The sequence below is a fragment of the Tyto alba genome, unplaced genomic scaffold (genome assembly GCF_018691265.1).
Source record: "Tyto alba isolate M040663 unplaced genomic scaffold, T.alba_DEE_v4.0 Super-Scaffold_22, whole genome shotgun sequence".
Lineage (NCBI taxonomy): Eukaryota > Metazoa > Chordata > Aves > Strigiformes > Tytonidae > Tyto > Tyto alba.
The window spans coordinates 11,207,613-11,222,525 of NW_024881296.1; the positions used below are offsets into that span (position 1 = coordinate 11,207,613).

The 14,913-nt window shown below is 38.9% G+C and overlaps 1 protein-coding gene across 6 annotated transcripts in view; it reads right to left on the reverse strand.

The window, feature by feature from the left end:
• Positions 1-14,913, reverse strand: part of PLD5 (phospholipase D family member 5) — a 195,685-nt gene that overhangs the window by 29,463 nt on the left and 151,309 nt on the right. For all 6 annotated transcript variants that reach the window (XM_033008959.2, XM_033008968.2, XM_033008948.2 and 3 more), the window contains one exon: positions 12,683-12,810. In XM_033008959.2, the coding sequence (XP_032864850.1) occupies positions 12,683-12,810 (128 nt within the window). The remainder of the gene's footprint in view (positions 1-12,682; positions 12,811-14,913) is intronic.

Below are 14,913 nucleotides of genomic sequence, written 5' to 3' on the forward strand. Positions count from 1 at the left end.
GATGCTGCCTCTGTGGATTTAAAAATTGTTTATTTTTAAATAATATGTAATAGTCCCTGTGCAAGAAACAGAAATACTGTGTGCTAAAGATGTCAGAGATTTAATATGCTAATAAAAGTCAGCATAGCTCTTACGTAAGCTAACACTGAACAGAATGAAGAGCAAAAAACACACATAAAAGAAGCGTGAGACAACTTTAAGGCTTGGCTCCATTTCCATCTGCAATATTGGGCAATAACCACTTTATAGGAAAAGGAAAGAAATATCTGAAAAGATACCTGAAAACGTGCTATACCCATTGAGCGTTAACACTAACTTCCAGTCTTAAAACTAGAAGATCAAGTTTATTTCTCAATTTCTGTTTAAATGGCATTCTTTGTTACAGCACATAAAGAGTTGAAGGTAATAAAACATAAGTCACAAAGATGCTAAAAGATGTTTTCAATACATTTAAGTAGAACATACATCATGAAACTGTGGTATATGGTCACGGTGTATATATGTCTATATGGCATATGTAGGTTTTATACCTATGCTGCAGATGGACTTACAAAATTATTTGCTACCCAATCATAGAAATCTACCATACCATTACATTTGAAATAAATGCGTAATAAGTCATTATACTGATTAGAAAAACTTGACTGTCCAACACAGAGATTCTCATGACTTCTGCAATTTTCTGAAGATACACCTCACATTTCTGTTTGCATGCACCACCTGCCCAATACACCTCCCTCAAGCAAGGATTAATAGTTTGCCACTGAGCAGTTCCAGGAAAACATCAATGATTTCACAGTTTTGGTGACTGTGGTTTACCTAGTAAAGGTGACTGCATGATGACATCCAAACTAGGCCTTGATGCTTATGATGATGACATCAAAATCTGAAAAGGTTTAGTAATGTCATTAATTCTGCACATTCATATAGAAGGAATGCTTTGTCAGAATCTGTTTTGTTCTGCTTGATGACTTATGGATATAGACAGATGATATTTTGTACTGAACTGTAGAACCATTTTTCTTTCCCAAGAATGACTAGGATGATTGTCTTTCCTTGTCCTGACTCATGGAGATTTATGGCACAGTATTGCAGCCTGATGGGAGTCTTTTTCACAGGACATTATTAAATCCAGTTTCCTATGAAAGGATTCAACTGTTAAAGTGGGAGGTGCCTGGGCTGCTACATTTGGGAACCTTTTGGAGTTGCGGCAGTTCTGAAAGAAGATACTTATCTAGAAGGGAGCTATCGTCTGTGCAGTATCAAAACGCGCGTGGGTGGAACCACATATTGGGAATACACTTTCATGATTATTTTAATGTTGCTATTTTAATTGTTTAGTTGAACAAGACTGATCTGATGGCGTATGCTAATATCTAAATCCCTCTGAGAGGAATCTGCCTCCATTCATTAACATTACTGACCAAGATTAGTTGCCAGCAAGTTCTTGTGGGAGATGACAGAATAGACTGTGGTGCATTAGCTCCCTCTCAGAGAGTCAGCTGGGTTTTAATGAACAAGTTCTCTTTCAGCACAGCATAAATCACATTTTTGGGAAAGCGCTGGATTTACTGCCTTTCTTACATCCATGTAAGTTTACTGATTATTTAAGACTACCATCAGTTGTTGATGGAGATGCTGGAACCCCTGGACCAGACTGTTTGACCTGTATTCTTATCTAGGACAAACAAAATAATTAACAGTTGAGCCAACCTAAATGATTCAATTACTGTAAAAGGCCACGCTGGTCTTAAGAGCTCTGACTACAGGCATGCCTACCCCTTAGGTGCTGAACTCCAGCAGTAGGCCCTGGCACAGGAGTGCAGCACAAACACTTTTGCCTTGTCCATGAGTGTCTGGCTTGGACTTGAGAACAGCAGTGGGCAGGCCAGAGAGGTGCAAACAGGACAAGTTCTGCTGCCCCACTGCGTGCAGGCTGCCTGCGGGCCAGCTCCGGTGAAGCGACCATAAAGCCATTCTAGTGCAGCACCTGCATTAACACACATTGCTGCCTCAGCACATCTTACTGCTGCAGGCTTTCCTAATGAACACAACACAAAGGAAACTATGGGACTTAAAACTGCAATTGGTTGGAGGATCTATAAATTCAAATGGAGCCCTTCTGCTTTACTGATCACTGCAGTCAGGCCTCAGAGGTGTGCCTGGAATCCACTCTCATCACTGGGACCAATACCTTTTTCTTAATTTTTTTTTTTTTTTTTTAAAAAAGGCAAGACAACTGCCTGCTGCGCTATTTTTGACAAAGTTTCTGGGAGATCCTCTCAAACAGTTTTTTCAAACTTGAAGAGCTTAACTCTTAGGCTCTTGAGTCTTATCTCTAGGCCATGGGCTCATGCAAGCACATCTCACCTCCCTGCCTGCCTGGCTGCTTCGAGATAGCAGTAGGGGTCTTTAAAGCTGTCTCTAGTTTTGCACACGCTTGTATGGAAGATCTTCTATCTTCTGTGTGGTGCTGAACAGTGTGTGTTCTGTCACCAAATTTCTGCATGCCTCCAGTCCCCTGAATACTCCTAGAACCCAACTAAAACTCTTGAGGCTGATAATCCTGATGCACTGATATTATTTGTCAAGTATCTGAGGGACCACTCGTAAACCAAAACCAGACACACTCTCTTTGCAACATCTTCTATGATCCTTCATTATTTTAAGATGTAGCAATGGCATGGCAAGTATTAAAAATCAAGCAAATGTTTTTGAGGTTAGTTTTCCTGGAGAAAGAACCTTCTCTTTTCCTTTGGACTGTGGAGATCCAACTACCTGAACATCCCATGCTGCTTTGGAAATAAGTGAGTTTATCTGTTCAGATTAGATATTCTATCATTTTGGTCTGCAGGTTTATTATTTATTGTTGATTACTCCAGCGGTAGGTAAACCTGTTCTACAGAACTTTCACAGCAACTGAAAAAAAAAAAAAAATAAAAATGATGAGAAGAAAATAGATCTGCAATTTCAGAGGTCAGAGACAGAGTAATGAGCATGCTCCTACAGAAACCAAATAAGAATATGTAGCGAGCTGTATTTTGCCCTCTCTTACACTAAGAGCGAACACACAGTGCGGATGACGCATGCGGGGATGGAGCCCGACACGGAGAGGTACGGCAAGCAGGAATAGCTTCCTGGCGCCTTGGAGCTGGGAATCGGCTCTGCATCTCGGCAAGCTGGCCAAGCTGGGGAGGCACGAGGAGTCGTGCTGGCTCCAAGTGCAAGGTGGATATACAGCCCCACGCTGTTTTCAACCACTGGATCACAAAAGGAGAAGCACGCAGGAGTGAGGAGGCCCCAAGAGCACTACCAGGCGGCAGCAGAAGTACACGCCGAACACGAGCGGAGGAGCAGTCACGTTGCCCACGCTCCTGTCTGGCGCTACCCAGCCCTCCGTTAGCAGCACACAGCAGTGCCAGCGAGAGACAAACAGCCCATTTGCTTCATGGGGATTCATTTGTAAGTACTGGATGGTCAGGTAATAAATTTCAAGCAGAGTAAACCTAACGGGTGATACTGACTGTCCTGATTTACAGGATGTAACAGAGAAAAAGTGGCCTGTTTCAGTTAAAGAATAAACCAAAACATCACACCTCCAAAATTACAAACTTTATACCATGGTAAATGCATATTGTGAGTTCTGCGCATTTCCAAGAGCAATATCTCTTCCATGTGCCCCTTCTCCCCACTCCCCAACCCCCCCCCCCGCAAAAAAAAGCTGCTATTTTGGAGATGGGTAACCGTCATCAAACTACTCTAGATTTGATCAAAGACAGTGAAGACCCTGCCAAAAGCTCTTAGTGAAAATAGTAAATATATTTTCAGCCTCTCTTTTGAAGAACAAGCTGTAATAGCATCATAGCAGAGTTTTGACAATGCAACTAGCTTTCTCTGCAGCAAGAAATAAAAACAGAAAAAAGGTATTTAACTGTCAATACAGCTCTGTAATATCTGCTTAGACCTCTTCGCATCTTGACTCATTCACCTATGCTTGAAGATCTGGGTTGCACTTTATGTTATCTTTATAATATTAGCTAATTCTGGAAATAAACCCATTGAAATAAGATTAGCAGCATGAATTTTTTGCAGGATTGGATCACATGGTTAACAATACATCACAGCTTTTTAGAAGCAGATATTCTCTGTTGTATATAAGAGATTATTTAACACAGAAATATGAATTTAGATAAAATATACTGGTATCATTTTGTGAGTACTTTCAGTCTAACATTTACCCATCTGAGCCTGACTGAACCTGGGTGGATGACGAAGTTGAAAGAGCCTTGTTTCATGTTATAGGACACTTGAGACTATGCTCAATTTACTAATAGCAATATGATACTGAACACCACTGGGACAGTAAGAAAATTAAGCAAATTATTAGAAGATGGCAAGGATTGACAATGGTCTAAAGTGCGCATTAGGGACATAACTGTAGTTCCTACTAGAACAACATTATATCAAATTGAACCTCTCAATATAACTTCTGCTTGAGTGGAAAGATGTAATTCCACTACCCGTCAGACAAAGTATCTTATCTCAAAAGGACCAGATGCGCCATTACATAACTTCAAGAGACTCATTTAGATAAAAGTTCAAAAAAAACGACTGACTGATTATAGCATGCTTTTTGCTCTATACAGTTCTGTCGAGATAGGATGCAACTGTCATTAACAGAAATTGCAAATAAGCAGATCCTGTCTCAGTGATCAGTTTGGGAAAGGGACTCTGCTATAGCAAGATTTTGGGGAAACTGGAAACAAATGAGATTATCATGTTGTAGTTTGAGCTATATAGAAGTCCACTATTTATTACATATTGTTTTTACGGAATGACAATTTTGATCACACAAATAAATAGAAGCTACGGTGTTCAAGGACATACTTTGAGGAAATGATCATTCCCCTTTCCCTGAGAGAGATACATAAATGAAGCACATGTTGCATTTGCTCCTGGCAGCATTCCAGAGCTTCCTGAATTTGGGGAAAGTTTTGATCTGGATCTATATCCCCAGAAGTGGAGACCAAAAGGAGAAGAAATAACCCTAGGATGAGATTTGTCACTTCTTAAGTGCAGCCTTCGAGCTATGTCTCCTCCACACGAGTCTCCTCAATTGGGATGAGGCTTTTCAGAAAAAAAACACATGCATTGCTTCAAATTGATTTTACCTCCCACAAGTAATCAAAGGATTGCTCCTCCAATATTCCCACAATCCCAAATTGCCCCCAAAGTGCCCTTTTAGACAACTCGCAATACCTGAGATACCATATTCATCTCCCAACTTTTCTCATCTCGGAGTAGGAAGAAAAAGAGGTTAGGTTTTATCAGTCTTTTTGTCACATAAGAGGAGGAGGAGAAGGTGGTGGAGAAGAATTCTAACTGCTGCTTTTGTCTCCTTTTTTTCTGTGTTACAAGGAAGAGGGCCTGAACAACTAAACTGAAACCCCCAGGATCTCTCAATCCAGTTCTGTCCTGCCTGGTGATAACAGGCAAGACACGGCAACATTCTAAGTGCTCCTGGAGCCGTCCCGCTGCAAGCCTTCCTATAGCTAAATCCAAAATACTGATTCATACTAAAACAAAATATTGGATCATCAGTTTTTACTTAAAATTGACACACACATTTGACCAACTGGGGTTTTTAGTTAGTTTGTTTGGTATTTTTTTCTTTTTTCTCCCCGCGTACCTCCCCCCCCCCCTTTTTTTTTTTTTCTAATAGCTACAGGGTCTTTAGTTTCAGAAAATTCAGAATGCAATATACTTTCACTGTAAGTATGCACTAGATTATTCATATTTATCATAAAAAGCATAACTTTATCTACTGCATCTACACATGCTTAATAAACCTTTTTGGAATAATTAGTACTCGTAACTCTCAACATCTCACATAGCTAATTTGATTGTTGATTCAACTGAATTATTAACAGAATAAATGAATTGGGCAAATGTAATTGATAACTCATAATTGCTATGACTTTCATGTACTGTAGGAGTCAATCCTAAAGAGGCAAGTACACTTTACATAATAATAACCATAATGAAATAGTAGTCCATAGAGAGTTCTTCACGCACCATCACACGTCTCACCTTCTACAGTATTTTGGCCCTCCTGAATATTTATTTAATGTCTTAGGTGCATCAAGTAAAAACCTAACTCCTCAGCTAAAAGATGTCACTGTTTCCAATCCAATAAATAGTGTTGGGATAGTTTATCTGATTTTGTAATTATCTTAAATTATGTAGATAAAATCAGCAGTTTCTAACTTGTAATGCCAAGAGAGTAAGAGGAGGATGGAGAGGAAACTGCCCGAAAAGGAAATACTGTTGTTTAGTAGTCCTGTCAGATACCCAGCTGTCACATGGGACACTTTAGAAAGTGCTCCAAGGCACTGCTGAGAGTCAGCAAGAACAAATCATTGATCCTTTGCAACAGAGATGATTAGATAAACTACTGCTATCCAAAACAGTGCCTGAACTCATTTCATGAAAGAAGCAAGGTCAAAAAATTCTACTCATAAAACCAAGACTAATTTATCAAGAATTAATATGCCTTCATAAATAAATACATAGGTGAAAACATTGGGTATTATTTTTCCAGTACTCCTCCTGATGAATTTTTAAGATGGAGCGAAATCAAATGTCCTTACTTTGTATTAGTGCAACAAATCACACAAAGAATCCAACAGACATATGAAAGAAATGGGAAAGCAAGAGCAAGTTCACCTGGTTGTTTTTTTGCCCTTAACAAAAGTACGTTTTACAGCCATTCTGCTTCAACTGGTCTGAATTTAAAACAATCAGAAGACCGAACAATCCAGAAAATACATGGACTTAAGAGGTATATTAAAAAGAAAAATCCTCTGCCAGCATTTTTTACACAGCTACGGGAGAAAATCATGGGTCTTCTTAGGAGCCTTTCCTTGACATCAGCTGAGCCAAAATTTAAGTAGGACTTTTTGAGATAATGCTTTTAAGATGTCACAGGCAAGACAGAGTAAATGACTACCCTCACTAAATCTGAATATTGGGGTTTGTTTAAGAACCCACAAGATGAGAGCTTTTGCAAGTACTTGATTATCTTTCACACCTTCCATCCCTGCAGGGAGGTGGCTGCTGGCCCGGGATGCTGGGGCAGACAGTCAGGCCTGCCCCTGCTGCATGGCTGCTTGCTGTTGCCTGTCTTGGGCATCACCAGCCAGTGCCCTTAGGTGCCTCCCCTGGCTTCCACCTCCTCACAGCCCCCCAATCTCCAGAATCTCCTCTATTTTCCAGATCCATCCTCCAGTCTGCAACTTCACCTTCTTCTGTTTGGGTCCCCTTCTTTTTTCCAAGACCACTTCTTTCTAGCACCCCTTATTTTCCGGCACACCAAGACTCACTTTTCCCCCAAGCTAAACAGTTTCCATTCATAAGCACAAGGCATGAGCAGCCTCCTAACTGGTGGTTCTGTCTCATTTCTCTTCAGTAACTGGAGGACTCCAGACATGCCACCTTCATTTAGTCCAGGAGTTTACAGAATCCACCAATTACAGAGAGCAAGCAGCAGGCTTCTGCCTGAGACCTTCAGCATTCAGATTTGCACACTGACCCCCACACATACACCCAACTACCTGCCACCTGTTAGTATTCATATTTTCAGCTATTTTTTTTTTTTCCTACAAGAGCATTTAATATTAGCCTCATTCCCCTTCCAGTGAAGACAGTAGGATTAACTTTACTTGTTTCAATAATTTTCAGTAACAGAATTTTCCAAGGGCTGATTGCTTGTTGCACATAAAAGTATTTTTCTGAAGTGGTTCAGCTAATCCATTACAGTTGTTTGCCCACTGGATTCAATTATTCATGTGTGAAGAAAACTTTTCCAAAAATGTTGTTAGTATGAAGAGCTCCAGAAGTGTTAATTGAGCTGATTAAAGGTTTTGTCTGTACTATAAACTTCACACTTAACGGAATTAAGGAGCCAAATGTGTTTTCAAGCTTTGCTGGAACTACTGGAAAGAGTCATGGAACAAAAGAAATATATGACACTTTTTGTTAGCTCTTACTCTGCATTAATATTATGAATTATAACAATTTATATATAATCTGTTGCTTTTATGTAAGTACATTAATAAACTATCTGGTCAAGAAACTAGAAACTAGAATACAGCACCATGTATGTTGGCCACCTTTACTGTTACTAGTTCAAACCAGAGGCAAAAATTAATCAGTATATGTACCTAATTTTAGGCATGTTTGAGTGAATCCTTTTTCAGCCAAACATTTTAACACAGATGCACATATTTTGCTGAATAAAAATAGACTTCAACATGTCGTTTCTTAAATATATACTTAAGTAGGTTGCACAACTATGGCCTGAAGATGTTCCTTAGTCTTGTAACCAGAAAACAAGCCAACTTCTTAGTAGGTGAGAGCCTGGAAACCCTGGGAAAATATCAGTTGCATCCATTACCAAATCCATGTCAGTGAATTGGAGATGGAAATTGTATGGCTGATCACACAGATCTCCTCTATGAAACAGAAAGTTCAAAATGTGATTTAGAATTTTATGTTAATAATTCTCCTCTTCTAGTACCCCCTCAAATCACATTTTGAAGGCAAAATGGCACCACAAAGAACAGGAGACCTTTTCTCCAGATGTCTTTCATCAAGCTGGGAAACCTGTAAGACTTGTTCATACAGTTTTTGCACCATTTTATCAGTTTATAAAAATTTACCAGAAAAAAAAAACCAGACTGGTAGAAAGATTGTTTCACTGATAAAATCTTACACAGCTTACTGTAAGTAAGAAAGTGGTACCTGTCTAAGGAAGTGGTAAAAACTCTGGCTGTTCATAACCTGTAATTTACATGTTATGTAATTGGGCAGCAATTGCCATATATTGATAACAACAGAAAAAGATGCATCCCTGACACAAAATCTATACCTGTTTGAAGAAAAGATCAAAATATTTCGCTATGGAGGAAAAAACATCTAATTTTTGTAAAATCCTGCTTCTAGGGAGTCTAAACAGTATTTTTCATTTGCCTGTGGAGTTTATTTCAGACTGAAGCACATAGCTGGCATAAAAGATTTCAGCCAAAATTATTAGGGTTTTGGCAAACTTGCAAACTAACTGAAACATAGTTTTACTTGAAAAGTAATGATGTGCTGTCAGCCTTGCCCATAATTTCAAAGCTGAGACTCTGGCAAGTATTAAAACTTTGACAGCGAAGGCACAAGGATATATGCAACTTTAAAGGTTATTCCCTAAGTAATATATGCAGCATACGAAAATCTGTCCTTGATGCAGAAAAATTACTTTTAAAAGAAATACTAGCATTGCTTCTTGTCAGTGCTGGCAAATCAAGAAAATGGCAACAAAACTCAGTAAGCCTCATACGAGATTGATCTCTAGTGTCCAACTTAGAAATGTAAAGAAGAATTCTCCACAAAGATTGTAAAAACAAAGCTGACACCTTTCGACATGAAAGTCCTGATGTTGCTTTCTAAGGATCTGTTAAAAGTTAAATTACTGTTTCAGCTTTGGACTCAGGCTCCCAGGAGAATGACGCTAACAGATTTTTTTTTTTTTTTTAAATCCCACCGCAACGGGACAAAATAGCAATAAAATCCTGTTATATCTACTACAGTAACCTTGCATAAATATTCTCTGGTATGCTGAGCTGCTCTATGTTAAATGCTCTGTACTGCTATGTCACAGAAGCTCTTCTACATTTTTAGGTCCCTAGCAAGCAAGAAGTAGCAAAGCTCTGGGACTGTAGCCCAGGGTGAAATACTGTAAAGACCTGCTGCATCTCTAGTGCAACTGCCACACCAGCAAAGCAGGTAGGTGCTCCTATATGAATTATGCAGTGTACTAGCCTGAATGCATGCAAAGGTTCAGTACAGAGGAAGCAATAAACACGTACGTAGACAATATAGGGGAAGGCATGTGAAAAGATATTACAACACTGCACAGTTAAAATCTTAAGCTTTTTATTGCATTTTAGATACTATTAGATGTGAAACTGGATGCACTCACTGAGTTTACACTGGAACTGTGCTGCTGAATGACGAGACATTGTTAGCAGCTACAAGGTGACTGACTCATACTGGAAGTTTGAGTGAGAAGACAACTGCTGTGCTTGATTGGCCAAAATACCATATGTTTCTAGAACAGCAGAGACCTACCTCAATCTGTGATTTGCTGTCAAGACCTAGTAATACTGGCCAAAGTGGCTTGCTGATTCAATAACCACAGGCTCTGTTAGTCAGATGAGCTTTTAAAGGGACCATAGGTGACTAACCAAGAGGCCAGTCTGCCTTTTCACCGTCCTTTCCCCGCAGGTACACCAGGGTGTGACAGCAAATGTGCAGTGGCGCCCGCAGCCGGCTCCCTGCCTCCTGCCGCAACACCGCGGAGGCCGTACCCAGGCCCGGGCCTGGGCAGGCCTGGCACTATCTGCTGCGCTATTTCCCGGTTAAACTCATTCCGCACCCGTTTAGGCTGCTTTGAGAGAAGAGGGACCTGATCCCGCCTTTGCAGCTACACTGGGACTCTCAGAACGAGAACCTGTGGGAGATGTGTTTCCCCAGCGAGGGCTTGGCTCATCCGTGCAAAGCGTTTTCCTCGAGAAAAGCACTCAGAAAAAAATGACAGAGTTCTGTGCTTATTTTGCCCCTTATGTGAAAAGTAAAGTTCAAGACAGATTATTATTTTAGGACTGCATAGCAGATCTCTTTGACAGTTACCCTGATATATTAACCTGCAATGCTGGGGTAAGGGAATTGGATACTCATATCTGATGTCAACAGGAGCCAGGCATCTAATTCCTTTAGGCTCTTCTGAAATCCCAGTGTACATTTCTCAACTAATTGAAAACAGATTCTCTTTAACTGCAATTCACAGTGATTTCTTTTTGCTCTGCACAAATACTCTTCTGGGCTTCATCTTATCAGTACATACAAAAATATACTGTTATATGACAATGAGAAGGAAAAAAATGTCCAAGTGCATGTGGAAAAGAGAGTGATAAAATTAGCAGTAAGGAGACACATTTGAAACACTGGCCCAACAAAAAACTGGCATGAAAGTTTAACGTAGGTATGTTATAAAAATTAAGATCTACTTCAGTATGAGAAGATCAAACTTATAAGGAATTGTAGTATCTGTGATGAAGATCATAAACACAAACATTAAATATAATAATATAATAATTCATGTAGGAGATGTGCTGCTTTTCTCCACACTTATTATTTTCACCGGTACTCAAAATCTCAATTAGAAGAGGCTTCAAAGCTAAACTATTTATAAGCTAAATAGTCCTGTGAAGAGCTATTTTGTTATGACATACGAACAGTTTAGCTCATGAGGCACAGACAATATATAAACATTTCATTTCTAAACTGTCCAAAAGCCCAAACTGTATGTTCTTACATTAACTAAAAATACAACATCCTCTTGGCCAAGACTTTCTCTGGTTTGCTAACAACATCCTCTTTTCTACCAGTTTTCCAGATTTCTTCGTAAACATTCAAAAAGTTACCTTTTAAATAAATGAATACACATAGGAACAGCAAAAATGTATTTATTCACTCTTCCTTTACTAAAATGGTTGATTTGTTTTTATTCAGACTTTCAGTCTCTTAGCTCAAAACAAACCTTAAAAACTTCAACAAAGCCAACACACCCCTTCCTTCCAAAATCTTTAGAACCTATGTTCAGTATTATTCATGTTTTTCTGAGATTCTGCTCATATTTAGAAAGTAAGCTTTTTTACTGCAGCTAGTAACTACCTAGGACTGCTTTTTCCCATGTTGTGCATTTCAGTTACTGAGATCTAAAACACAGGTTCCACTCCCTAAATATGACCAACAGCAGCCTCACACAGTCAGTGATATCTAGCAAAAATCAACATGACAGCCGTTAATAATCCTGAGACTACTGCGGAAAGAAAAAAGCTACGGATACCTACAAGAAGGCAAATCAACTGCATTACTGATGAATTACTTCTTCAAAATGGTCGTAGACTGTACAGAGTCCTCAGCACTGGTTGCGGGCAGAGGCCTTAGTGTACCTCCTTCAACTCTCAAGTTTATGAGGAATCAAAATGTGGAATTCTCTCTAATACATACAACCTTCAAAAACCTTATGCTACTTGACTTTCTGTATACATAAATCTCTCCCTCCCCAAAGGTGGTTGGATATTTCCGGATAATACCCACTATCCTTTTGGACGTCTTTCCAAATTTTGCTTTTTCTTATTTAAATGGCAGACGAGAGGGAGTAGGTTATGCTCAGGACACTACCACAAAGTTTCTGTAGTGGTTTGTTTTCCAAAAGGTTTGCTCACTTTTTTTTTTTTTTTTTCTTAAATAACAAAACTAGAACTTGCAATCTTCAAACACCAAAATCATCACAGAAATCAATAAATGCATTCTTTTTTTAATTTAACCCAAAGCATAACTGTTGAAGATAGCTATTCCAATTAAAAGAAGTAAAGTTTATGGTAATATACTTTTGCCAACACAGAAGAGTCATCAAAACTGTGGCGGCACAGTTTTTGATGCTGACACTTTTGCCAGCAAATTATCAGAAAAAGCAAGCTATCCATCTCCACTTGCTGGCCTCAAAACTTTACTTTCTTTCCTCATTATACCCTCAGAGGGTATAGGATTACTTTTTCAAATAAATTACCTGTCCCAGCGATCTCCAGTCTAGGCTGGCACTTCCAATGTACACATGCTGTTTATCAACAATCCAGAAAGATGACTGAAGCCGACCTTCATTATATGCTGACATGTTCATATACAACACTTCAGCACCTAAAGATTTAAGGATAAAATAATAAATAGCATTGTTTAAAATAACATAATTTATGTTATTATAAAAAGAAACAGCTTCACATTTCAGGTCCTCAGCTTCCAAAACCAGTGAGGGATGTAATAAAACATAACATTAAGGTTTAAAATCAATGATAAACAGTGTTACTGTCCTGCTATTTAAGACCTTAATTAACATATATTCCAGAAAAGCAGGTATAGGGAACTTTCTCATTCATTATACTGTTTATTTAATTGTCTTCAATTTTAGAACCAGATAATTGGTATTTTTTTCCCAGCACTGTATGTTCCTAAAAATAGCTTCTTTTTAAAGGTCTATTCTGTAACTCAAACTTGCTACATATTATAATAATGACCTTTGAAAATATGAACCCAATCACAGCCACTTCCTGCAAAAAAGCAGGCTCTGCTTCTTTGCCCTGTGCAACGGTTCACGCAGGGAGCCTGTGGGGGCTGTTGCATGGAACAGACCCCGACATGAGGAACACAGGTGGAGACTTAAGGAGTGAGGAAGTAAGAAAAGATCTGAAGTATGATGAAACAGCTCTCAATCCTGCAAATCTGTGACATTCAACCTTCTGCTTTGCACAGTTTTACTAAGGATTATAGGCCACTGGAATCAAAGGAGCTACTCATAGGTAAAAAAGCATGCTGGCTTCATCACATCAGTAGGAACGTCTGAACTGGCCCCATCACTATGTTTGCAGGACTAAATCCAGAATATATGTAATGTTAGGTGAGCTTAGGGGATTTCTCACATCAGTATTGTTCTGTCAGTGCTCCCGTGTTTGTAAGATTAGGCGATTAATCTGAATTAATCATTGCCGAAGGTAATCTAAAGTAACCCAAACTCCTTTTCACATTTTAGTCATGACAGTAACTGGGGAAGAGAAGTGACAGTGAACAGCAGCCTGCAGGGCAGTAACGGTACCAGCCATCTCCTATTAAATATTCATGGGATCTTCAGTACCATGAATTCCAGTAATGGTTGGATATGAGTCACAACTTCAAAAGAATTCCAGGACACCTAGAGAACTACAATATATTTCTTTTCATCTAACTTCCATTTTCTGACCTCCTAAGAAACACCTGACTCACCATTTTAAGCAACAGTTACCGGTGCTAAATATTTCTTCTTATGAAAACTGTAATTCTCACTTGAACAAATGATTCTAGAAGTTCAGATGTCAAGGAAAGAAGGAAAATGACGTAAGGTACCACTTTTGATGAAGCACCAAACATGCAGCATAGGCTTTCGAGCAAGTTACAGATTTTGGTTTGTCATACAATTACATTTGCTGCAACCCAGTTACCTTTCCAGTTTTTTCTAGGTATCACCCACCCACATTCATCTATGCTTAGAAACAAAGGTATTTTCCAATTTTCCTTGGAATGTGTTGCTGCTGACTTTCAAACCATGTGTTAATGAGCAGAACTGTGCTAATTAATGAGATAATGTGTGTGAAATGGAAAAGAAATCAGAAAACACTGCAGCAGGTGTTAAGTGGTTTAAATTGTTTTCTGATGAATAAACAAAACAAAAGCAACTCTTATCAGCTAAGGAAAATTCTGTAAGGTGCTAAACTTCTAGCTGCTTATCTGGAAACTGCACTTAAAATCAAATTTAACATAGCAGTTTGCCTTGATCATATTTTCTTTCCATACATCAAATTTGCAACATTAAATAGCAGTATGAATTTAACACCCACAACACACCTACATCAAATAGGTTATAAATGAAATGTTAGGATTTTTGTATAGGAAAGGCAAAACAGTCAGAAGCAACAATGAGGTTCCTTCTTGTCACTGAGAGCCTAAAATAAACACAGTTTAAAACATTTTAAAAATATCTAATGCCAAACAAAAATGCCGATCAACAAAGTTACAGCAGGAGACTATTTAACCAGTAATAATAATGTTAAAACCAGCAGACATTGTCAGTAACCTGACACAAAATTCCAAAGTTGTGAACCGCCAGGATTCATGGGCGTGGGCAGTTTAGACATGGGTATAAGCAGTGGGATGGGACTATCACACTCAAATATAATCTAGGCTTCAGGTACCAAAATAGTAAATATAGCTGTG